General features: G+C 39.1%; 1 protein-coding gene across 1 annotated transcript in view; it reads right to left on the bottom strand.

Moving 5' to 3' along the window:
* Positions 1-27,484, bottom strand: part of LOC126161613 (NFX1-type zinc finger-containing protein 1-like) — a 392,892-nt gene that overhangs the window by 311,491 nt on the left and 53,917 nt on the right. Inside the window, exon 3 of the mRNA XM_049917568.1 lies at positions 5,448-5,767. Coding sequence (XP_049773525.1) covers positions 5,448-5,767 — 320 coding nt within the window. The remainder of the gene's footprint in view (positions 1-5,447; positions 5,768-27,484) is intronic.

Here is a 27,484-nt window from a genome sequence, read left to right as displayed (position 1 = left end):
GGGCCAACGCTTTCTTTTGGTAAGTTACATCATCTTTGTTTTTAGATATAATTATTACAATTGTTTATATTATTTGAGTAATTCTAATTGTGACTCAGATATTGCGGTCATACGATACAACACTGTTTCATTTTGTGAAGGGTACAGTTTTACATTTCTGAATATTTAAGGTAAACTTCCACTCTTTGCACCACTTTGAAATCTTAATTAAGATCTGACTGAATGTTTTTGCTCAAACAATGGAAAACCAGAATGGAATGCAGCAATATTATGAAAAGGATAGTTGCTACTCAGTGTATAGCGGAGATGTTGAGTCGCAGACAGGCACAAGAAAAAGACTGTTGGAAAGTGAGCTTTTGAATTACATATGTAATTCCACTGTTCCAGTCCTGGGTGGTACTGAGTCACAAGTGGAATGCTCCTCTGTGGCCAAATGGTGGGTATTTAGGAGGTGGTGGTGGGTGACTGGAAAGATAAGGCAGAGGTGTGTGTGTGTGTGTGTGTGTGTGTGTGTGTGTGTGTGTTTGTGTTTCCAACAAAGGTCTTAGAGAATGAAAGATCACTTTCTGACAGTCCTTTCATTGTGCCTATCTGCAACTCACCATCTCTTCTATATGGTGAGTAACAACTATCCTTTACATTGCTGAATATTTTTTTCTGCTTTTCTCAGGCAGTACTGCATTACAGATAACTAAATCATCTGTAAAAAATGTACTGCATCATTACACCCTAATGTACAATATATACAATAAGGGCCCAACACACTTCCTAGGGCACACTCAAAGTTACCTTTACTTCTGTTGATAAACCCATACAAAACAATATGCTGTATCCTCCCTAAGAAGACATGCTGCACACATTCACAAAAATTACTAGGAAACACACATGATTACACACTCACCAATAAAGTTTGTATGGTACTGAGTCAAATACTTTTTGAAACACAAGGAATATTTCATCCATCTGATTGTCTTGACCCTCGGCATTCAAGATGTCATGTGAGAAAAGTGTAAATTAAGTTTGCATGAGAAAATGTAAACAAACTGTCCAAGATAATAACAGTGAAATCCATGAAAGTGTATGGAAGAAACCGGCTCAAGAGAACAATAGAAGAAGCGAGGAAAATCAGAAACACAAGAAGGAACAGAGTCTAATATATGGAGACAGTAGCAGTCGTGGAATAGTGCAAAACATTGTGAGTATCCAGGACAACTTTACAGCTGTGGCTCACATTCAACTTGGAGCACCTCTTTCTGCTCTGATGAAGCCATGTGTGCCAAACAGTGAGTCTTTTTCATCAGTCACAAGTAATCTTGGGAGGTACAAATGGTGTAGCAAAAAATCAAGAAAATGACGCCATCATGCACATGGCAGTTGCACTCGGTAAGTTGATTAACACTAAAGTAATTATTGTTACTATTCTACAGACACTTGATGTAGTGGAACAATCCATCCTGAACTTGTAACAATATGTAATAAATTTCACAATATGTCCCTGATAAATGTGAGCAACCTAGACTGAGACCTGCACACAACTCATGGTAAGCTCATGAATAAAAGAGGCAAAAAGACTGTCAGCAAATTAATTGTAGAGTAAGTTATATGAAATTCTCCACAAAGGGGTGTATATTTATTTATTTCTTTATTTATTTATTTTCTGTCCATATAACAAAAAGTTTTCGAACATTGTCAGGAAAATTTAGCTTACACAACACATATACAGTAAAATATTTACATTCTTTCATAACATCATATGGATCATACACATGTCTGTACACAATATTTTTCAAAAGGGCATTACAAGTAGATTCGTCTATAGTGTAACACAATTTAGCTTATATTTATAATAGCGCAGTACACATAATACAGTGTATAATTACATTCTTTCATTCTAATAAGTGTATTGCCTTGGAATGGCACAATCCACCAAATCAGAATCTGCCACACAAACAGCCATTGCAGGCAAGCCTGGGGACTTGTAAAGCCTGCTGGACAGTTTGGTAGCCCAAAATCATTCTGTACAGTCCAGCAGGAGAAACTCAGACTTAATGTCATATACCAGAATTTCAGTAGTCTTAAAAACAAGCACAATGATCTGGGTATTATTACATGTCTTGATAAACCTGATATTTTAGTCTTAACTGAACATTGGTACACTGAAGACCTAATTAGCATTAGTCAGCCACTCTCCATGAAATTTTGTTCTGCCGTTAGTAGGAAAAACAAGTCTGGGTGGCATACCAATCTTCACTGTGAAAGCAAGTAATTTGTGTTATTGATGTAAGTGCATTCTGAATAGAAGGAATCACAGAATTTGCTGCAATAAATCTAAAATGGGGTAGAGAAAATATAGTATTTATCGGTGTGTATAGGCCACCTGGGGCATGTACGGACACATTTTTCAAAAATTTATCTGAGTTGCTGTTATATGTAGCCAGTCAATTTTCTGGGTTAAAAGACTATGTAAATACTATAATAACAGAGGATATAAATATAGATTTATTAACCAATGATGCCAACACCTAAAAGGTACACTACCTACTTGATGAATTCAATCTGACACCACTTATCCATGAGCCTATCCATGAGCCAACTAGAGAGATTGGAAACAGCAAAACACTTCTGAATAATATAATAACAAACATGACCAATCTTTCCTACAGTGCATCTGTTCTAAAACTAGCCATCTCTGATCACCATGCAGTACACCTTCAATTGGAGACAAATAAGATGCCCTCTGTCACCAAAAAGAAACTATATGTAATCAAAATAACTGTGTATAATGATAACATCAACAGACTGAATTGCATGTTAGCAATGATATCATGGTTTGAGAATGATAAATTTTCCTATGATAGCTTTGCTGCTGATTTATACAACTGTTTTTATGCCCAGTTCTAGCCAGAAAAGTTAAACACACTAAAATGTAAACAAAAATATCTGGATAAATAATGACATCATTAAGGCAAGGAAAAATTTACAATTATTCCATAGTGCAATGTTGAATAATAGACAAAATCTCAACCTAAGGGGGCCTTCAAAACTAATCAAGAATACTATAAAGATTTATTAATACAGACCAGCAGGAACTTCGTTGAAAACAAGCTTCAGGTTTCACACAGTGTTACAACTGGTGTCTAGGGAGTGATAAACAGTTTTAGAACAGGCAGAGACAAATCCTGCACGGTATTTATTACTGATCACAATGGAATAGTAGTAAGAGATCAACTTGAAATTGCTAACATATTCAATGAATATTTTTCTTAAATAGGGGAAGCTATCAGTGACAAACATAATAACCTGCAGTACATTTCTAAAGCCAATGCATCTGAGCACAGCATATATCTAGTGCCCACAAATTGCAAAGAAATAGTTGACATCATTAACTCTCTAAAATCTTCTAGTTCCGCAGGGCATGATGACCTCAGTATTAACGGATTAAAAATGTGCAGACAAAATGTTTCTGTACCTCTGTCTGTGGCAGTAAATAATATAGTGGAATCAAGCACCTTCCCAGGCAGACTAAAAATAGCTCAGGTAACCTCAATCTTTAAAAAAGGAGACTCAAAATTCAAAACTACAGACCAAACTCAATACTTCCTGTCTTTTCCAAAATAGTTAACATCATATACAGCAGAATTATAAACTTCCTCCAAATGCACAATTTAATGTTTGAAGATCAAAATGGTTTCTTAAAATGTAAATCAACAAGCACAGCAACTGCTTAGTTAATTGAAGAGATAATAAGTGGAACCAGGAACAAGCAACATGTTGTTGGTATATACCTTAACCTCGAGAAAGCTTTCGATTGTGTGAACGCCACAATCCTATTAGTAAAGCTATGGAATATTGGTGTAAGAGGCACTGCTCATGATCCAATAAAATCTTACATTAGTAACCAAAACCAGTTTGTACTGCTTAAAACTGAAAATGGTGTTCACATTCCTGACACGTTCCACATCATTACGAAGTGTCGTATTCATGATCTATGGAACAAGTATTAATCTAATCTAATCTAAACAAATCTAAAATCACTAATATAAAATATGGAGTGCCCCAGGGCTCAGTACTAGGTTCTCTTCTGTTTTTGATTTATATAAATGACACAAGATACTGCACTCAGAGTTCCAAAATAGTTCTTTATGCAGATAATACATCCATTGTGTGTAAAAATGGAACATTTAATGAACTAGAGACCACTATAATAACGTGGCAAACAAAACTGTTCAGTACTTTAATGAGAGCCACTTAAATGTAAGCAGTAGTGAAACATGTCTCGTGGAGTTTACCAACAGTAGTTTTAATGATGAAATTAAACTATACATAGGCAATGAATTAGTAAAAACAGAGTTTAGTGTAAAATTCCTTGGTTTAACCATTCAAAGCAATTTAAAATGGAACACACATGTTTACACTCCAGCATGTAAGTTACCTAAGAATATATTTGCAATTAATATGATTAGAAAGTCCTGCAAAGACACTATTGTCCTAAAGACTGCATACCATGCTTTAATCTTCTCTCACCTGAATTACGGAATAGAAATTTGGGGAGCAACAACCAAAGTGAATATAAATAAGCTACTGCTATTTCAAAAACTGGCTATAACAATCATGTGTGGAGCAAAATGTGAGGAATCATGCTGTGGCTTGTTTCCAAAAAGTGGTGTTCTAACTGTAGCAAACATGTACATTCTAAAAGCCACATTACTTGTTAAAAGACTGCAGCCCAACATTTGTTCCAATTTGAATCAATACAATACCAGAAATAAAGAAAAAATTTTCATCAACTGCCACAGAATAGCTCTCTATGAAAAGGGCCTGCAATAATATACAGGTTTAAAGTTAGCCAATGCACTGCCCAGTAAAGGTATGACCCTACCCACAATGAAGTTTAAATTTCAGCTAAAGAAATTCCTCTCACAAAATCCATTTTACACATTAGAAGAATACCATACCTGCATGCAAAGTAAGAAGTGCTTAAAATACGTAAATAGTGTTAAGTATCATTTTATTTGTAATTAAATCATTTTGTTAATCAGTGACATATTCAGAAGAATGTATTATTGTGCTATGTATCAAGAATCATAACCTGTTTCTATACACATGCAATGAATCATTCAATGCTGAATAAAGTATTATTATTATTATTATTATTATTTACTTATTATTAACCCCTCTCCCTGTGTCTCATCTCTTTCTCCTTCTACCTGCCCCATACAACATAAACCCCATTTGATGAAATGTAAGGATATATTCCAAAAGCTAGCAAGTTTGCTTTATCTTCTGTGTGCTAGCTGACAACTCAACATTTCTGTTGTTTGGTGAATGGACTCCTTTATTCCTAAATTATTTAGTTTTACATACATGACTGAAGTTCAATGAAAACAAGCAGAGGTAACAGTACAATACTATTACATCAAAGATGAAAATCTTTGTTTCTCACTTACCTATTCTTGGTTTGAGTTCCTGTAACAATGGCTGCTTCCGTGCAGCACCAGTTGTTGTCATGCCTATAACATGTGCTTCTCTCATTAATTCAAGATCGTCAGAATCACGTATTTCATCATACCGCATACACAGCCGTCTGTATTCTGCTTGTAACTGCCACACCCTCTTCATGAGAGTAGAGTGTAAGCAGCGACACCAGTGTTTGTATAAATACCAACGTTCTTCAGTGTTAAGGTCCCAGAGATTGTGAATATGTGTCAATCTATCAACAACATGTCCATCAATATTGACAACCTGTGTAAGGTGGTTCTTGAAGAACCTGTAAGAAAATGAAAATTAGATTTCAATGTACTTTCAATTAAGAATTCAATCATGTGAGGTATACTCCAATTAGAATTACTGTGCGATTGGAATTTCAACAAGTAAAATGGTAGGAGCCAGCAGCCAGCCAATTGCATATCTTTTCAAACACTAAATGCTCATTGTAGCCAGTTTTGTAGGCACACAGAGCCTTGCCTAGAATTGTTGGCTGCACACCAGCAACACTGTCCCCTGCAACTGCAGTCTGTCAATCAAAAATTGGTTGTACGAGGGCAGTTCAATAAGTAATGCAACCCATTTTTTTTTCTGAAACAGGGGTTGTTTTATTCAGCATTGAAATACACCAGGTTATTCCCCAATCTTTTAGCTACACAACACTATTTTTCAACGTAATCTCCATTCAATGCTACAGCCTTACGCCACCTTGAAATGAGGGCCTGTATGCCTGCACGGTACCATTCCACTGGTCGATGTCGGAGCCAACGTCGTACTGCATCAATAACTTCTTCATCATCCGCGTAGTGCCTCCCACGGATTGCGTCCTTCATTGGGCCAAACATATGGAAATCCGACGGTGCGAGATCGGGGCTGTAGGGTGCATGAGGAAGAACAGTTCACTGAAGTTTTGTGAGCTCCTCTCGGGTGCGAAGACTTGTGTGAGGTCTTGCGTTGTCATGAAGAAGGAGAAGTTCGTTCAGATTTTTGTGCCTACGAACACGCTGAAGTCATTTCTTCAATTTCTGAAGAGTAGCACAATACACTTCAGAGATGATCATTTGACCATGGGGAAGGACATCGAACAGAATAACCCCTTCAGCGTCCCAGAAGACTGTATCCATGACTTTACCGGCTGAGGGTATGGCTTTAAACTTTTTCTTGGTAGGGGAGTGGGTGTGGCGCCACTCCATTGATTGCCGTTTTGTTTCAGGTTCGAAGTGATGAACCCATGTTTCATCGCCTGTAACAATCTTTGACAAGAAATTGTCACCCTCAGCCACATGACGAGCAAGCAATTCCGCACAGATGGTTCTCCTTTGCTCTTTATGGTGTTCGGTTAGACAACGAGGGACCCAGCGGGAACAAACCTTTGAATATCTCAACTGGTGAACAATTGTGACAGCACTACCAACAGAGATGTCAACTTGAGCACTGAGTTGTTTGATGGTGATCCGTCGATCATCTCGAACGAGTGTGTTCGCATGCTCCGCCACTGCAGGAGTCACAGCTGTACACGGCCGGCCCGCACGCGGGAGATCAGACAGTCGTGCTTGACCTTGCGGCGATGATGACACACGCTTTGCCCAACGACTCACCGTGCTTTTGTCCACTGCCAGATCACCGTAGACATTCTGCAAGCGCCTATGAATATCTGAGATGCCCTGGTTTTCCGCCAAAAGAAACTTGATCACTGCCCGTTGTTTGCAACGCACATCCGTTACAGACGCCACTTTAACAGCTCCGTACAGCGCTGCCACCTGTCGGAAGTCAATGAAACTATATGAGACGAAGCGGGAATGTTTGAAAATATTCCGCAAGAAATTTCCAGTTTTTTTCAACCAAAATTGGCCGAGAAAAAAAATGTGTTGCATTACTTATTGAACTGCCCTCGTAATTCGAGTATACAAATAAAACGCACTATCAAATCACTATTATAAGATTCAAGCAGCTGACATTCACCTACAAGAGTCTAACAGAGGTCTCTCTGTTATTTGATGTGTGACAAGATAATGGTCTCCAGTTTTTTTTTTTTTTTCCCCATAAGGGGAGCAGGAGGTTGTAGGTTGTATTATACAAAATAGCATTCAATAAAACAGAACTGCACAACTCCTGTTGTCAGTCTCAACTGAATTTGTGGAAATTAAGCACCAGTGGCTAGGTGCTGCAGACACTTCCAGTGTGGTCAAACAAGTCTGAATGATGAAGAATGAAACTGCAGGCCGTCTCTATGTGGATAAATGAGAATCACAAGAGAAGTAGAAGGCTTAGTGTACTAATATCAATGTACCACAATAGAAGTGATAGCAGAAAAAGTGAAAATCAGAGAACAGTCAGTTTTCAATATCCTTCACATTTTGAATATGACAACAGTTGCTACTCTCTGTGATCCATTACTGCTCATATCCACTGAAAATGCCTGCTGAACTGAGTCAGCAGCAGAAATGTTGTAGCAGTGTCAGGCCAATACAAATGCCTTCCATAGCCTTCTAAGCAGCAAGGGTGAATGGTGCTGAACAAAGCAGCAAAGAAAGCAGTGGAAATGTGGATTCACCACTCCTGAAGAAGGCCAGTCATTATTGGACAAGGTGCTGCTAAGTGTGTTTTTGGATGACATGGTGTGCTGCTACAGTATTATGCTCAAATGGTCAAATATCACACAAGCAAAATCTCCAGTCCAGACAATATTACAGGACTCTTTCATGACAAAGTGTTGTTGCACAAAGCTATCCAAGTGGGTGTTTTTTCTCCATAACAACTTTTCACCTCGTTCTCCATGGGGCACAATCACACATGCTGCTTCTTTCCCAAATTTCGACCCGCCCCCCCCTCCACCCCCCGCCCCTCCTGGCCTCCTTTTGACATAACACCCAATGACTTCTTCCACTCCCCACTCTTGTGCTACAGGAATTTCAGACTGCGGTAAGCATTTCCTTAACATCCAAAATGCAGGCTTCTACAACAAATGTTTGCATAAGGCATCCATCGTTGGGAAAAATGTGTCTGAAACTTAAAAACTGAAAGTGATCAGGAGAGAAAGGAAAAGGAAGGGTCTATTGATGTCAGTTACATCGGGAATTTAAGTGGAATCAGCAGCGAGGAGTGAAAATGTGTACTCGACTGGGATTCAGTCCCAGGATCTCCCACTTAGTAGGCAATTGTGTTAACCGTTGCTCCACCTGAACACACTGTTTATTGCAAGTGCACAGACTATCTCGGCATGCTTCTTGGCCTAACCACACTTCAACCAAGTCCCTGTCCCTGTCCCTAGTCCCAGTCCCAGACTCTTCCTCCCCCACCACCTTCAATTTATATATAATGCAGCTGTGGATTCTGAGTGGTATATATTCTTGTGGACATGTCAGACAAAACAAACACCACACATTTACACAAAAATTTGTCTCACTGAAGAGTGAATACATAGAAAAGGACCCAACCATCACGAAGTTCCATGGTTGCAGCTTGATTTTTCAAAGAAATATTAAAACATTATGACTACTCTTCACACATTCCATGCCAGGTAGTTCGAGCCAGGAACATGAATGCTGAACTGTTGAACCAAAGTCCAAGTGCAGTACAGACCACATACTAAGATGCAGCCTAGCTCAGCATTGCTTCACTAACATATCAGAAGGTGTGAGTGAGAAGTTGTGACTGTCTCCTGCATTTGCCTGAATGATGATACTTGTGAATGTCACTCTTTTATAATTAACATTTGCTATTCAGAAGACTACTATAGGCCGTATGTCCCTATCTTTCTTGTACTTTGACTCTGCATCAGTCTCTTTCTATTTTCTGCTTTCACCCCGTAAACATCATGGTTCATTTCAATCATCTTTTAATTTTTGACGCCCGCCCATAATGCATCTGCCCCTGACCAACTACTAAATTCTGCTGACAATGAGGGCGAGGAGAGAGGGGAGAAAACTGCTGCTTGACTGACACACCTTCTGCAATACCAAACGAGAGTTCAGCAGAAACTTCACGTGTCCTATGTAATATCAAGTGAGAGTTCAGCAGAAACTTAACATGAACTCCATACTCACTGTGGCACGGGAGAATCTCAATTTTCACTGTACGTTTATTTTTGTTTCTTATACGTGAATTCCCTACTCAGGAAGTTAGAAGATCTAAACTGCCTGACAAAAAGGTGAAGCACTCCAAAGACATGGTTGGATGTCAATGTAACTTTAAACACAAACGCTATTGGTAGATATGTAGATCATTAGAATTGTGATACTCTGTGACATGTAGAAAAACCACCAGAGTGCATTAGTGTTGTTACCAGGCCTGGTAGGCAATATAAGGGGTGTGAACAGTGTTGGACATTTGAATGATCACAGTGAAACACATGGAGGTGCCATGCACTCAGGCAAGACAGAGATATCTGCACCTGGCAGAGTTAGAGAACGCGGCCTCACTGTGGATCTTCATTTAGCCAACTGGGCAAATCATGCAATATGTAGATTTGTGGAGAATTCAGATGTGACAATGGGCCAATGTTGGACTGCACAGAAAGTGAGGGTAGACATACTCGTCATCAAAATTCCTGTCAGCAACATCTGGATATTACAAGGTAGGATTGCCATATTGTGCACGAAGTACATTGTAACCCCTTTGTACATACATCTGCCATCTGAGAACAAGTAATGGACTCAATACTACACTCTGTGTTATCCTCCGCCATTGGTTGGACTAACAGCAGCCAGACTAAGAAATTAATGTTTCATGCATACGCTGCAATTAACACAAACGCCTATGTTTGGAGTGGTACCATGACAGCGAAGCATAGACTGCAGATGAATGATGTCTCATTGTGTTCAGTGGTGAATCACAGTTCTTCATAACCCCGCACGACAGTTGTCAGCAGTATGGCAGCAGCCTGCAGGTAGGTCTCAGTCTTCCACTTTTTTTGGAAAGGCACAACGATGCTTCTCCTGATGTCCTGGTGTGGACAGCCACTGGTCATGACTTCAGGTAACAGCTGGCAGCTGGTAGTGACTGAGGGAACTCTGATGGCACAATGGTACATCCCATGTTACTTCTCAGGTGACAGTCACTTTTCAACAAGACAATGCTCATCTACGTGTGCCATGTGTCTTATGAACAGTTTCAATGATGCTCAGGTACTCCTGTCCCCACTAAAGAGCTGCAGACTTGTCCCAATAGACATCAACTACATCCCAAGATGTCAAGGACCAATTACAAGTTATGGGCCAGCTTGACTCAGGAGGTGATACAAAGGCTTTGATACCCTTTCCAATTGAATCAGTGCATGTTTCTAGGACAGAGGAGGTGCAACATCATACTGATAAGCAGGCTCATACTGCCACGTTTTAAGTATGTTTTACTCAATTTTGTAATCACTTAAGTCACACAGCCCATCAACACTCTTCCCTTTCTGGGCGCTTCACTTTTTTTGTCAGGCAGTGTGCATACAGGGTGGTCGGAAATTCCTGTTAGAAACTTCTAGGACTTGTAGCGGGAAGTGAGTACGTAATATTTTGAATAGGAACCCACATTCAGAAACTTACCATTTCCATGCTGCAACCATTTGAAAACGTGATGCTAATGTGACCATTTTTACAAGTAGTCGACTGGGCTGATCCACTATAACACTTGTTTTACAGTTCCACTCATTAATAGACAATGAGACCGCTCATGTACTTGTTGACGGGTTCTCATTACATGAAGCACTAACATCTCTTCCAGTTCGGGCATGTGGGGCCTCCCTGGAACATCACAGTCACGCCTGCTGCTGGTGAAGATACCCTTTCTCGAAACCGCTGCGTGATTGTGGCGAAAAGGGTATGCGATGTAGTCTGAAGTTGTTGACAACTATGTTGATAAAGGCAATGAGCAGCTCTTCCATTGCCGTGAGCTTCACCATTCAGGAAGATCATATCGGTGTTTTCTGCAAACTTGTACTCAACCATGTTGCTCCAACACTGACAGACGCGTGAATGAGGCTCAAAGTGAGGTAGGATAGGATGTGAAATAACATCAGCCGATCTGACGTAAGCACCCATCACTATTACTATCCTGTTGCAAACCTACCTAGCAAACACATTTTCAAACAGCTGTAGCACAAAAACGTCAAGTTTCCGGACATGTGTTCCTATTCAAAATATTATGCACTCACTCTCCTCTACAAGTATTAGAAGTTTGTAATGGGAATTTCCGAACACCCTGTGTAATTTGAGGTGTCATTCAGAACCATCACAGCGCCTGGAAAGCAGTTTATAATAATGACAAACTGATTGGCTGAATATTTGGTCCCAGAGGCAATAACCCACAGAATCCAGTGTTGTGTCCACTTCAGTTCACATCTTGTGTGGATATTAATTGATTTTATACACTTCACAGGTGCTGGGGTGGGTAGCTATCGATTCTGGAATTTTCAGCACCTGTCGTATAGGAGGTCGTATTACCACACTGGTGATCGCCACATTCAATTCAGGCTTTAAAAATTTGTTGTTGAATGTGCAACATAGTCACTGCTTTCTATGTATGTTTGTAGATGAAACATAAAATATGGGAATTTATAAATGTGGTAGGTGAAATGAAAAAAAATATAATTTTGTGTGAAGTTGCTAAAGTGAAGATAAATTATACACATGGCCATTACATATTCTCAGACAGAATTCATCAGAGAGATGACTTCAGTCAAACATCAATTTTAAGACTTTGAATAGTCAAACATCAATTTTAAGACTTTGAATATCAGCTTACAAGTCAAGATAGGGTTTCAGACAGATTATACGGTGGCAATTATATGGTGGCAACATAAGGATTTTAAAACAAGGTATTAAAGTGCAAAACGTTTCCAAGTGAACTGAAAGAACCAGAGATTACTGAGAGTTTTAAAGGAAGCGTAAGGCAACAGTTGAGTCAAAAAAGTGAAAAGAATACAACAGAAGGTGAATGGGAAGCTTTAAGAGATAGTATAATGAAGGCAGCAGAGAATGAAATACACAAGTCCAGGATCAATCCTTGTATAACACACAAGCAGGTAAAATGAAATAACAACACCAAAATATGAGATTTACAGGAAGTGAGGTAAGTCAAAACAGGACTGGCTAGAGGAGAAATATAAGGCTGCAGAACAATGCAGGACTATGAGAAACACGGATGTCACATATAGAGCAATTAAACAAGCAAGCCTCAAGAAAAGAGAGGCAGATGTATAAATATTGAGAGCACAGATGGCAAGACAGTGCCAAATAATGTAAGGATGGCTGAGAAGTGGAAGGAATATACAGAAGCGCTACACAGAAGAATGAACTTGGATACAAGGTTATAAAAAGGGAAGCGGAAGTACATGAAAATGAGATGGGAGATATGATGTAATGAAAAGAATCTGACAGACACTGAAAGACTTAAGTGAAAAGAAAACACATGGAGTAAATGACATGCCCTGAGAATTATTGTGATCCTTGAGAACTGATCATATGAGGAAATTATTCCACCTGATATAGAGCATGTGCCTAGACTTCAACAAGAATGTAACACTTTTAATTCCAAAGGAGGCAGGTGCTGAAAAGTATAAAAATTATAGAAACCATCATTTTATGAAGCCATGCGTGTAAAATACTGACACAAATTCTTTACAGAAAAATGAAAGGACTGGTAGGAGTCAATCACATGGAGATCATTCTGTATTCCGGAGACATGTAAGAACACAGAACTGACCCAATGATTAGATCGAAATAACGCAAACCTACATTTATATAACATTTGTATATTTAGAGAAAAGTCTGACGATGTTGACTGGAATACAGTCTAAGATAGTAGGCATAAATACAGACAGCAAAAATTTATCTACAATTTGCACACAAACCAGATTGGAGTTACAAGACTCAAAGTATATTAAAGGGAAGTAGCAGTTGAGAACAGAGTGGAACACAGTTGTAACCTCTCCCCAATGTTAGAGAGAGAGAGAGAGAGAGAGAGAGAGAGAGAGAGAGAGAGTGAGGGGGAGGGGGAAGGAGTGGGAATGGGAGAGAGGGAGAAAATAAGCAAGTGGCAAAGGAAACCAAGGAGAAATTTGGGAATGGCATTCAGGGAGAAGAAATAGAAGTAATGAGGTCTGATGATGACATTTTCTTTCCGCCAGGGATGGGAAAGGACTTGAAAGAGTAGTTGAATGAAATGGATAGTACCTTGAAAAGAGGTTATAAGATAAACCTCAACAAAAAAAAGTGTAATGGAATTAGTTAAATTAAATCAGGTGATGCTGAGGAAATTTGATTATGAAATTAAATGCTGAAAGTAATACATGAGTTCAATTATTTGGGTAGCAAAATAACTGACAATGACCAACGAAGAGAGGATACAATATGCAGACAGGCAGTAGCAAGAAAAGTACTTATGAAAAAGAGAAATTTGTTAACATTGTACATAAGTTTAAATATTAGGAACACTTTTTTTTAACTGGAGTGTGGCCTTTTATGGAACTGAAATATGAACAAAGAGTTCAGACGTGAACTGTCTATAAGCTTTTGAAATGTGGTGCCACAAACAGTGTTGAAAATTACAAGTGTAAACTGTATAACTAATTACGTAGTACTGAATCAAACTGAGGTCAAAACAATTTACAGTACAAACAAACTACAAGACTGAGATTGAAGTTTACTGTGACAGTGAAGTTATCTGGTAGTGTACAGCAGGTGTAGGTGAAACCAGGTTAATTGTTGTGTAGTTTTACTGGCCACCTGACTCCGCTGTGACAGTTATAGAGTCATTCACAGAAAGTCTACGGTCAGTGACATGGAAGTACCCAGCTCATGCAATACTAGTTGGAGGTGACTTTAACGTACTGAGTATAGACTGTGATGTCTATGGATTCATTGTAATGGGAGGGGGGTTATAGACAGGCAGTCATGCAAAATACTTTTGAACACATTTTCTGAAAATGCTTGAGCAGCTAGCTCAGCAGCCCACATGCAACAGAAATATCTTAGACCTTTCAGCTACAAACAGGGCAGACCTTATTGAAAATGGCAGTATAGAAATGGGGATTAGTGATCATGATGTCATTATGGCAACTATAGTTAGGAAATCAGTCAAGGAGGGTGTTTCTGCTAGATACAGCAGACAAGCAGTTGTTACCATCTCACTTAGACAGTTAATTTACATCACTTATTTCCAGTAAGATGGGCAGACAGGAATTTTGGGTCAAGTTCAAGCAGATTGTAAATCATGGTCTGGAGAGTTATGTGCCTAGTAAGTGGATAAAGGATGGAAAAGACACAAGGTTTAATAACAAAATTCAGAAGATGCTGAGGATGCAGCATTTGCTGCACTCTCGGTTCACAAGAGAATGCACAAATGATGACAAGCAAATGTTAGTAAAGATTTGTTCATCTGTGAAAAGATCTATGCACGAAGCATACAACAGCCGTCACCATCACACCTTAAAAAATGACTTGGCAGCGATCACAAGAAAATTCTGGTCCTATGTAAAACTGCTAAGCGGGTCTAAGGTTCCCACTCAGTCCCTTGTTGGTCAGTGGTGTGTCAGTTGAAGATAGCAAAACAAAAGAGAGTGTTTTATATTTCATGTTCAAGAAATCATTCACACAGGAGAATCTTACAAACATACTGTCATTTGATCATCAGTCAGACTCTCATATGGACAACACAGTAATAAGCATACCCGGTGTGGAGAAATAACTGAAAGATTTGAAAACAAATAAATCCCCGTATGAAATCCCAATTCAGTTTTACAAAAAACACTGAAGATGATGTTTGGTTTGTGGGGCGCTCAACTGCACAGTCATCAGCGCCCATACAAAGTCTCAATTTTTACACAGTCCAATTTCTTTTCGCAATCCAATCTAGTCACTCTCCAAAATTATGATGATGAAATGTTGAGGACAACACAAACACCCAGTCCCCTTGCAGAGAAAACCCTCAACCCGGCCAGGAATCGAACCGGGTGATCCAGAGGCAGCAACGCCAGCCCCTAGACCACAACCCGCAGACTACAAAGAGTACTCTACAGCATTAACCCCTTACCTAGCCTGCATTTATTGTGAATCTCTCACCCAGCACTAAGTCCCAAGTGACAAGAAAAAATTGCAGGCGACTGCACTATATAAGAAGGGTAGAAGAATGGACCCGCAAAATTACAGATCAATATCCCTAACTTCAGTTTACTGCAGAATCCTTGAACGTGCTTTCAGTCTGAATATAATAAACTTTCTTGAGAATGAGAAGCTTATGTTTACAAATCAACATGGCTTCAGAAACCATCACTCGTGCAAAACTCAGCTTGCTCTTTTCTCATATGATATACTGTGAACAATGGATGAAGGGCAACTGGCAGATACCACATTTCTAGATTTCCAGAAGGCATTTGACACACTGCCACAGCAGGCTGTTAAGGAAGGTGTGAGGATATGGAATAAGCTCACAGACATTTGACTGACTTGAAGACTTCTTGAGGAACAGAACCCAGCATGTTGTCCTCAACAGTGAGTGTTCATCAGAGACAAGGGTATCATCAGAAGAGCCCCAGGGAGGTGTGATAGAACCCCTGTTTTGTTCTCTATATAAATAAATGATTTATTTAAAAAGAAAGATAATGAGACTTACCAAACAAAAGCGCTGGCAGGTCGATAGACACACAAACAAACACAAACACACACACGAAATTCTAGCTTTCGCAACCAACGGTTGCCTCGTCAGGAAAGAGGGAAGGAGAAGGAAAGACAAAAGGATATGGGTTTTAAGGGAGAGGGTAAGGAGTCATTCCAATCCCGGGAGCGGAAAGACTTACCTTAGGGGGGAAAAAAGGACAGGTATACACTCGCACACACACACATATCCATCCACACATACACATACACAGAAATGTCTGCTTGTGTCTGTGTATGTGTGGATGGATATGTGTGTGTGTGCGAGTGTATACCTGTCCTTTTTCCCCCTAAGGTAAGTCTTTCCGCTCCCGGGATTGGAATGACTCCTTACCCTCTCCCTTAAAACCCATATCCTTTTGTCTTTCCTTCTCCTTCCCTCTTTCCTGACGAGGCAACCGTTGGTTGCGAAAGCTAGAATTTTGTGTGTATGTTTGTGTGTCTATCGACCTGCCAGCGCTTTTGTTTGGTAAGTCTCATCATCTTTCTTTTTAAATATATTTTTCCCACGTGGAATGTTTCCCTCTATTATATTCATATAAATAAATGATTTGATGGACAGGGTAGGCAGCAGTTTGTAGTTGTTTGCTGATGCTGCTCTGATGTACAGTAAGGTATCAAAGTTGAGTGACTGTAGGAAGGTATGTGACGACTTAGACAAAATTTCTAGTTGGTGTGATGAATGGCAGCTAGCTCTACAAATGGAAAAATTTAAGTTAATGAGGAAGAGTAGGACACAGTATTACTAGTGTCCTGGTTGACACAATCAAATCATTTAAATTTCTGGGCCTAATGTTGCAAAGCAATAAGAAAAGGAACAAGCATGTGAGAATTGTGGGAGAAAAGGCGAAAGGTCAACTTCGGTTTACTGAGAATTTTAGGAAAGAGTGCTTCACCTGTAAAGAGACCACGTAGATGACAGTAGTGCAACCTAGTCTAGAGCACTGCTTGGGTGTTTGGGATCCATACCAGGTTGGATTGAAGGAAGACGTTGAAGCAATTTAGAGGCTGGGTGCTAGATTTGTTACAGGTCGGTTGAACAAAACGTAAGCATTAAAGAGATGCTTCGAGAACCCAGATGGGACTCCCTAGAGGAAAGGTGATGCTCTTTTCAAGAAACACTATTGAGAAAATTTAGAGAACCGGCATTTGAAGCTGACTGCTAACGATTCTACTGCCACCAACGTACACAGTACATAAGGACCACAAAGATAAGATACGAGGAATTAGATCTCATTCGGACAGTCAGTTTTCCCTCACTCTATTTGCGAGCGGAACACAAAGAAATGACAAGTAGTGGTACAGGGTACCCTCTGCCATGCATCTTACGGTGGCTTGCTGAGTGTCTTTGTAGATGCAGATGTAGATCTGGGTTAAAATTCCAATCTAGCATAAACCTTCAGTTATCGTGATATTTTCATTTCATAAGAGGTTTAATATTACTGAACTGTTTTTATTTCTTTTATTTCTGTAATTGCACCTTCAATTATTTTACCCCCACTGAATCAATTTCATTTCAGTTCATTTAAATCAATTAATACATAGAAAATTGTTTAAAATATAGCAGTCCAGGATAGATGTATTCTTGAACAAAGTGGTGAAATATCCTTTGCTGGCAATCTTTTAAATCAATTTATTATTGCCATATGCAAAGTGTCTGGTAGAACAGGTGCTAGTTATGGGCTCTGAGGCAGCACTGCCCCAAAAGATATAGTACAATATATTTCTCAATACTGGATTACAGAATTCAAATTATCAGGATTAGAATATTTTCCACTCATATCTTAATACTGTCAATCAACGTTTTATAAAATGTTGATATCGAGTGACAATTTTCAAACAAGAAGCACCCAGTCTTAAGGCTGTGGCTTGAAATGCCTGTTAGCTTCATGTAGCAGAAGTTAGGGGGCATGGTCTATATGGAGTACAGTTCTTGTGGGCATCCCAAAGGCTCTGTTTGTTCAGCATAAGGGTGTCCTACCAATCGCCAAACGATTTTCACTTTCCACTACTTACACCAAAAGGGAATCAACAGAATGGGTACGTTCCACTCTCAAATCCATTTCTGTATATCTCTACTATACTTTGATGTGTCAACAACAGGTGTTTAATACTGCTGTTTTGATACTAGTGAAGATACTAATTTGTTTCTAGCATTGGTGATTCTACCTGCAGTAGGAAAGGCATGTTAAGTTTGTTAACATCTCACTAGAGCAGGTGCGGCTCGTAATTAAAGGCTCTGAGGCGGAGCCGCCCCAAAATATATGTTCAAGTAAATTTCGCAAGAACGTATTACATAATTTAAATTATCAGGACGAATTTCGCATATTTCCCATTCCGATTAAAATAACGACGGTCAACGTTTTTGGAACTGCTTGTATCGATAGATGTTTTCCGAACGGTTAGTAATGTTTAGGCTGCGCCTTGGAACGTCCGTAACCTGCATGTAGTAGCGGTTTGGGGGCGTGGCTTCTACACAGTACTGCTCTTTATGGGCGACCCGAAGGCTCAGAGCTTGCAGCCTAAGGGTGTCATACCAACCACCACACGTTTTTCACGTTCCACTATCTATGTAGTAAAGGAATGTAGAGTGGCCAAAACTTCGCTATCCAATCTCTGTCTCTGCACATCTCTACTACGCTTCGATGTGTCATAATCGACGTTTAGTATTATTGTTTTGATAATGTTTTACATAGTTGTTTTGTTTCTGCCATTGGCTATTTTATCCACGTTTAGAATAAGTTTGCAAATATCCCGCCAGAGTGCACTAGACTACAGTAACTTAACTGTACTGCCATCTAGCGAGAGTTTCATAAGTGATTAGAGGACAAAGCGCGCGAAATTCGTCCCATTACTCTACTTTCCTTGCTTGCTGATGCTGACTGCTTTTGTTGATATCGTGTGATATTAGCAAGTTTCTTTTTCGGAGTGTATTTTGCAAGATTTTAGTGAGTTTTACTTGCACAAGACCTGTGACGTCACCAAAACATCACAGTGTCGTCATGCGAACTCGTAAACTTCGAGCTTTGGAGGTAAACCACAATAAACGCCTTAAGTTTAGAACTGAAAACACCTAAAATATTAAGCAGCCGCGAAGTTAAGATTCGTCGCATTAAAGATCTCTCCGAAACGCGTCTTTTCATATGATTTGCTGCAAAGTGTCAGAAAATGTAATGATGACGTATAAAAACACTAACCAAAGATTTTAACTCGAAGTTAGCTTCTAATGATATTTAATACCTGATTATAGAAGATACAGTACGTAAAATTATAGGTAGAGAGTGATATGCCCACCCCCCCTCCCCCTGAATCCTTAGTTGTTTATGCCAGACTAATCTGTAGCGTAACCCGACATCTATGTTGGCTCCGATCGATAAATACCGCAGCCTTCCCCAGTATAGAAACCACGAGCCGCGCCTGCACTAGAGTGTACTATAATATAGCATTGTGTCACCAGGAAGTAAGTGTTTTACAAATGATTAAAGGAAATAAGCATGCAAAACATGTCCTATACTTATTACGCAAAACTTTGGAATGTGAGCTTACGGTGAAAGTGAAGGAACTTGGTGCACACAAATCCAATATAAACATGAGTCAAGAATAAAAATTCTGCAAATCCAGAAAAAGGTATATACTCAGTTTCAACAAAGCAATGTACAGTAGCATGTTTAGCCACTGATCTTACATTTTGTGATACTTTAACACAACAAAGGTACTAAAAATAAAGTGTTTTGGAGAGAGCTTTGATGTGGTGTGAGACTTAAAACTGCATATATGTAAGCATGCGTATGAACACTAGCCAAAAAGACATGCTGGTTTCACAAAAACATAAATCAACATAGGGGCTGCTCAGTGTGTTTGTCAGCCAGTCACAGCACAGGGCTTGTGGTGTTATGGAACATCATTTTTTTCATCACGCGAACTCATAAATTCCTGGGATTCAACACACATGAAAAGACATTAAATGTCTCAAGCGAAAATGAAAACGTGAGAAACATTAAGCATGCAATGAAGGTAACACATACCACATTAAAGATCTCTCCAAAATGCATCAATTTTAGTACCATTTGCTATGATAAATGTAACGTCAGCAGCTAAATATGCTATCCAAAGAATAAGTCTATTTAGCTTTTGGGTTATTAAGTACCTGGTTATAAGCAGAAGAAACGGAGGTACAAAGGGTACGCTTTGTAGAGAGTCCTGGCACCATAATTCTGATCAGTAAATGCAGCCTTCACCAACATGCAAACAACAATTCACATCTGCGCCAGAATACATGGCGTAGTCCATATCAATTCAGGTAGGCTAGGAAAAAAATTTACCTTCTTAGTCTCGGATGTTATTGAATTTAGCATATGTTAAAATGAAGGACTAAGTAAGCAACAAGTATTTTTTTGTTTTCTCCAAAAAAAATTCTGCTCCGAGATACAGCCCTCCAAAGATGACGCTGCGTATACCATTTTGAAGACGCGAATTTTGGAAAAAATTTTAAAATTCTGTATCTCTGGAACATTTCTAGATATTTTGTTGGTTTTTTTATTATTATTTGAAAGATCATTGCTTTATGATTACAGAGAACTTCTCCATTTGGTCTTATCTGTCAAAGTTCTTTTACTATAGCATTTTGGACTTTTTTATAATTTATGGCTTTTTTTTTTTTTTTCAAAAATGCCAATCTACAATTTTTTTCTGTTGATTAGTACCATATAGTTCTACATTCCCTGAAAAGGAGAGCATCCACTTCTAGGTTGAATAGGTTTTATAAACAACTGAAATTTCTGCCATACATAAAACCTGTTTTATTATCACTTTATCACATAACAGACTTATAAAAATCAAAACCTAGGCCTATTTAACATAATTTTAGTTTTGAAAGATGAGTAAGCAACTCATTTTTTCAAGTATTTTAAATGGTTCCAAAATGTATGTGAAAGGTCCAAAGACTTAAAGGTTTCAATTTTTACAACTTCTGTGCACTCTGTTTTGTACTGAAATTAGCCAGTCAATGAACTAAGAATGTGTTCCGCTGCTTCAGCATCTTCCTTTGATATCGAGTGATGCCTTCCTGTTGAAATAATAGGAACTGGAGCACTCCAGTCTTCAAAACATTGTACACAGGAAATGAGCACTGATGGTGTTGTTGCTGTCTTTCAGCTGGAAACCTACATCCAGCAGCTGGTCCATGTGGTACCATAAAGTTCACTACAATTTAGTTTAGCTCATAACTGGTGTCTATAATCTCTGCAAACCACCAGTCACTGTCATACACACACACTCACACACACACACACACACACACACACACACACACACACACACCATAAACATCCCCCTTCTCAGGTTGTGAATCTGAATATTAAATATTATCCTGCTGTTTCTGAGGTGTTGGCCGAACGAACGAAATTTCTTCTTTCTTGCTCTTTAAAGTGCATACAATATGAGTTCGCCCATCACTGAGTCCAAAAATGTGTCTTCTGGATTCCTTTCACAGGAGTAGTTTGTTTGGACCATTCTTCTTTTTTCTGCTCACAGAATTCTTCAATTTCCTCTTTGGACAAAAGAATGAGGGCTGTAGATGTGTAAGATTTCATGACCCTCGTAAAATCCTCAGCATTCTGAATACAGCTGTATTTGGTCTGGAAAGATTACGTTTTGTAGCATTGTGCTTCAGCAGGCCTTCTACACCATCACAAGGCTCCTTCCTGTGACCAGTAGCACTGTATACCGAGTCAGTTGGCACAAGCGACTTACTCAATTCAAACAGCTGGTAACGAATTTTAAGATGACTAGGAGCACCATCAGAAATAATAATGATCTCTGCCCCTGTTGGCAGTTGAAAAATTTTGCACATTGCTAGCAAAGCAAGTGCTGAGTCATCATTTATAACTGCAACACTTGTGGTCTTGTTTTGCAAATATGTTGCTCCTGTAAAAATTGAAACCTGGTCATTACTCCAATGATACCCTTGTACTTCTTGTGGGAGAGTTACAGATCAGTTCTCAGCAAAATCACAGTGAAGCACTAAACATAGTTCTTCAGCCTGTACACACCCTATCACTTCTGCAATGTGTTGTTGTTGTTGCAATTACTTGAGATGCTGGTGTGTTACGGCTTTCACTGACCATTTACAAAGTTCATCAATGAAACTGTCAAAGGCAACATTTTTTGTAATTAGTTTATTTTCCTCCCATGTCGTGTATGTAATTTCTGCAGAGTTATCTGCCATGTTTTCCATGCCAAGTGTCTGTAAAGACAGTCCTCCCTTTCCAGGGCAGTCACCACATTCTTGAAACAAACAAGTCTCTCATTTTATGTCACAGGCTACTAATGACTTCACACGCCCAACCAAGGTGTCATGTCATGTGCTCCACTAAGTTCTTCAAAGTTATCACACAAAGATCAAAATTTGCGCAGTAAACACAAAAACAGACGTCTCTAGGTGGGTGTGGAACTACCCACTTGGGTTGTACTGCATAAAGTTTTTATCTTCCAATATGTGAAGTTGTATAGTTGCTCTTATGAATTGCAAAAGTTTCTTTAATACTGTGAGTCATGTACCTCTTCACTTTCACAACTTTTTTATCTTCAACTGTTACAGTTACAGTGTCTTTTTTTGTTGGCACTCTGGTGAGAACAGCCCCATTTATCTTCCAGATAAAATGAATGCACAATTTGAACTTGAGCTGCTTTTGCAGGATGACCATAATAAGAGATCTGGTCTTCCAAAGACTCCTTTTACAGACCTCACATTTCTTGATTTGTCCACGATGTACTTTGATACTGATGGAACGTGGTTCAAAATTGTTTTCTTTGAAAATGGCTCTGGAACAATAGTTGAAACTTGCATCTTTTCATTGTAGGATGCACAATATTCAACAGCTGAATTGATATTTGTGAAAAATTCCTGGCAAGAGGTGCAAGAGTGCTTTGGCTCATTTTCTTCTGAAGATGGAATTTCTACTTTGAAGAGAGTGGTCAGTTTTGCTGTGGTGTATTCATCCATAACTTTAGTAATTTCTCTGCACTTTCTCGGTGCATGGAGCTAATGACTCAATTTCACTGACCATGGTTTTCTTAACAGGACTATCACCTACCTCTGTAGTTGAATGATTCAGATTATTAAATTCTTCCTCTATTGATGCAAGATCTGCATCATCTGCACTGTGGGAGGCCTCACCTTGTGCAGATATTATCAATGTTGTTATTCTGTCAAAACATTTAGAATACAAAAAGTCACCACTGGAAACATCTTCACTTTGAAAGAGAGTCTTCAAATGAGAACACTTATTTCCAACATGAGCAAAGTCTGTTTTTCCATTTGTCTTATGTATCACTCACTCTTTTATGCACACGCAAATAGTCAGCACACTTCACTCTCTTGTGGCCCAAGTCAGATGAAATTTCTCCTGTGGCCCCAGTCAGAAGACATTTCAAACAGTCCTTTTCACAAAACAAACTGCAACTGTGTCAACTGGCAAAGTCCTCACGAAAACAGAGAACTCCCATGCATGGTCTCAGATTTCTTAAAAGCCTCTTCAGTAAACAAGTTAGCACTGAACAACTACGATACAAAAACCTGCAATGAACAACAGTGACAAAGAAACTAACAAGAAACCACAACAAAGTGTAAGAAATATCTGCAACAATGAAAGTGATCAGAAATAACAGCAACAATGAAAGTGATCAGAAATAACAGCAACAATGAAAGTGATCAGAAATAACAGCAACAAAGAAAGTGATCAGAAATAACTGCAACAAAGAAAGTGATCAGAAATAACTGCAACAAAGAAAGTGATAAGAAATAACTACAACAAAGACAACAGAAATAAACACTGTAACAAAGAAATTAGTAAGAAACAACTTCAGTACAGACATACATTATGGTACCCTTAGAAGTTAAAAAAAAAAAAAAAGATTTTTTAAAATAAAACCTGTTCAAAAGTGGAAGCTCTCCTTTTCACATAATACAGTACTACATGGTACTGCTGCTGCTGTTGTTGTTGTTGTTGTTGTTGTTGTTGTGTTCCTCAGTCCTGTGACTGGTATGATGCAGCTCTCCATGCTACTCTATCCTGTGCAAGCTGCTTCATCTCCCAGTACCTACTGCAACCTACATCCTTCTGTATCTGTTTAGTGTATTCATCTCTTAGTCTCCCTCTACCATTTTTACTCTCCACGCTGCCCTCCAATGCCAAATTGGTGATCCCTTGATGCCTCAGAACATGTCCTACCAACCGATCCCTTCTTCTAGTCAAGTTGTGCCACAAACTTCTCTTCACCCCTATTCTATTCAATACCTCCTCATTAGTTATATGGTCTACCGATCGAATCTTCAGCATTCTTCTGTAGCACCACATTTCGAAAGCTTCTATTCTCTTCTTGTCCAAACTAGTTATCATCCATCTTTCAGTTCCATACATGGCTACACTCCATACAAATACTTTCAGAAATGACTTCCTGACACTTAAATCTACACTCGATGTTAACAAATTTCTCTTCTTCAGAAACGCTTTCCATGCCATTACCAGTCTACATTTTATATCTTCTCTACTTCGACCATCATCAGTTATTTTGCTCCCCAAATAGCAAAACTCCTTTACTACTTTAAGTGTCTCATTTCCTAATCTAATTCCCTCAGCATCGCCCGACTTAATTCGACTACATTCCATTATCCTTGTTTTGCTTTTGTTGATGTTCATCTTATATCCTCGTTTCAAGACACTGTCCATTCTGTTCAGCTGCTCTTCCAAGTCCTTTGCTGTCTCTGACAGAATTACAATGTCATCGGCGAACCTAAAAGATTTTATTTCTTCTCCATGGATTTTAATTCCTACTCCAAATTTTTCTTTTGTTTCCTTTACTGCTTGCTCAATATACAGATTGAATAACATCGGGGATAGGCTACAACCCTGTCTCACTCCCTTCCCAACCACTGCTTCCCTTTCATGTCCCTCGACTCTTATAACTGCCATCTGGTTTCTGTACAAATTGTAAATAGCCTTTTGCTCCCTGTATTTTACCCCTGCCTCCTTCAGAATTTGAAAGAGAGTATTCCAATCAACATTTTCAAAAGCTTTCTCTAAATCTACAAATGCTAGAAACGTATGTTTGCCTTTCCTTAATCTAGCTTCTAAGATAAGTCTTAGGGTCAGTATTGCCTCACGTGTTCCAATATTTCTACGGAATCCAAACTGATCTTCCCCGAGATCGGCTTCTACCAGTTCTTCCATTCGTCAGTAAAGAATTCGCGTTAGTATTTTGCATTCGTGACTTATGAAACTGATTGTTCGGTAATTTTCACATCTTTCAGCACCTTTCTTTGGGATTGGAATTATTATATTCTTCTTGAAGTCTGAGGATATTTCGCCTGTCTCATATATCTTGCTCACCAGATGGTAGAGTTTTGTCAGGACTGGCTCTCCCAAGGCCGTCACTAGTTCTGATGGAATGCTGTCTACTCCCGGGGCCTTGTTTCGACTGAGGTTGTTCAGTGCTCTATCAAACTCTTCATGCAGTATCGTATCTCCCATTTCATCTTCATCTACATCCTCTTCCATTTCCATAATACTGTCCTCACGTACAATGCCCTTGTATAGACCCTCTATATACTCCTTCCACCTTTCTGCTTTCCCTTCTTTGCTTAGAACCGGGTTTCCATCTGAGCTCTTGATATTCATACAAGTGATTCTCTTTTCTACAAAGGTCTTCTTAATTTTCCTGTAGGCAGTATCTATCTTACCCCTAGTGAGATAAGCCTCTACATTCTTACATTTGTCCTCTGGGCATCTCTGCTTAGCCATTTTGCACTTCCTGTCAATCTCATTTTTGAGACGCTTGTATTCCTTTTTGCCTGCTTCATTTACTGCATTTTTATATTTTCTCCTTTCATCAATTAAAATCAATATTTCTTCTGTTACCCAATGATTTCTACTAGCCCTCGTCTTTTTACCTACTTGATCCTCTGCTGCCTTCACTACTTCATCCCTCAAAGCTACCCATTCTCCTTCTACTGTATTTCTTTCCCCCATTCCTGTCAATTGTTCCCCTATGCTCTCCCTGAAGCTCTGTACAACCTCTGATTTAGTCAGTTTATCCAGGTCCCATCTCCTTAAATTCCCACCTTTTTTTCATTTTTAATCTACAATTCATAACTAATAGATTGTGGTCAGAGTCCACATCTGCCCCTGGAAATGTCTTACAATTTAAAACCTGGTTCCTAAATCTCTGTCTTACCATTACACAATCTATCTGAAACCTGTCAGTATCTCCAGGCTTCTTCCATGTATACAACCTTCTTTTATGATTCTTGAACCAAGTTTTAGCTATGATTAAGTTGTGCTCTGTGCAAAATTCTACGAGGTGGCTTCCTCTTTCATTTCTTAGCCCCAATCCATATTCACCTATATGTTTCCTCCTCTCCCTTTTCCTACTACCGAATTCCAGTCACCCATGACTATTAAATTTTCATCTCCCTTCAATATCTGAATAATTTCTTTTATTTCATCATACATTGCTTCAATTTATTCATCATCTGCTGAGCTAGTTGACACATTAACTTGTACTACTGTAGTAGGCGTGGGCTTTGTGTCTATCTTGGCCACAATAATGCGTTCACTTTGCTGTTTGTAGTAGCTTACCCACATTCCTATTTTTTTTTTATTCATTATTAAACCGACTCCTGCATTACCCCTATTTGATTTTGTATTTATAACCCTGTATTCGCCTGACCAAAAGTCTTGTTCCTCCTGCCACCGAACTTCAATAATTCCTACTATATCTAACTTTAACCTATCCATTTCCGTTTTCAAATTTTCTAACCTACCTGCTCGATTAAGGAATCTGACATTCCACACTCCAATCCGTAGAATGCCATTTTTCTTTCTCCTGATAACGACGTCCTCCCGAGCAGTCCCTGCCCGGAGATCTGAATGGGGGACTATTTTACCTCCGGAATATTTTACCCAAGAGGACGCAGTCATCATTTAACCATACAGTAAAGCTGCATGCCCTCAGGAAAAATTACGGCTGTAGTTTCCTCTTGCTTTCAGCCGTTCGCAGTATCAGCACAGCAAGGCCGTTTTGGTTAGTGTTACAAGGTCAGATCAGTCAATCATCCAAACTGTTGCCCCTGCAACCACTGAAAAGCTTGCTGCCCCTCTTCAGGAACCACACATTTGTCTGGCCACTCAACAGATACCCTTCCATTGTGGTTGCACCTACGGTACGGCTATCTGTATCGCTGAGGCACGCAAGCCTCCCAACCAACGGCAAGGTCCATGGTTCTTGGGGGGTGTCCTAATCAACAGGAAAAATTCTAACTTTTCTGGATTTGCATTTTTGAAAAAAAAAATTCTGTAAAT

This window comes from Schistocerca cancellata, chromosome 2 (genome assembly GCF_023864275.1).
Source record: "Schistocerca cancellata isolate TAMUIC-IGC-003103 chromosome 2, iqSchCanc2.1, whole genome shotgun sequence".
Lineage (NCBI taxonomy): Eukaryota > Metazoa > Arthropoda > Insecta > Orthoptera > Acrididae > Schistocerca > Schistocerca cancellata.
Note: the sequence above shows the minus strand (reverse complement) of the source record. Positions and strands in the feature narration are given on the sequence as shown.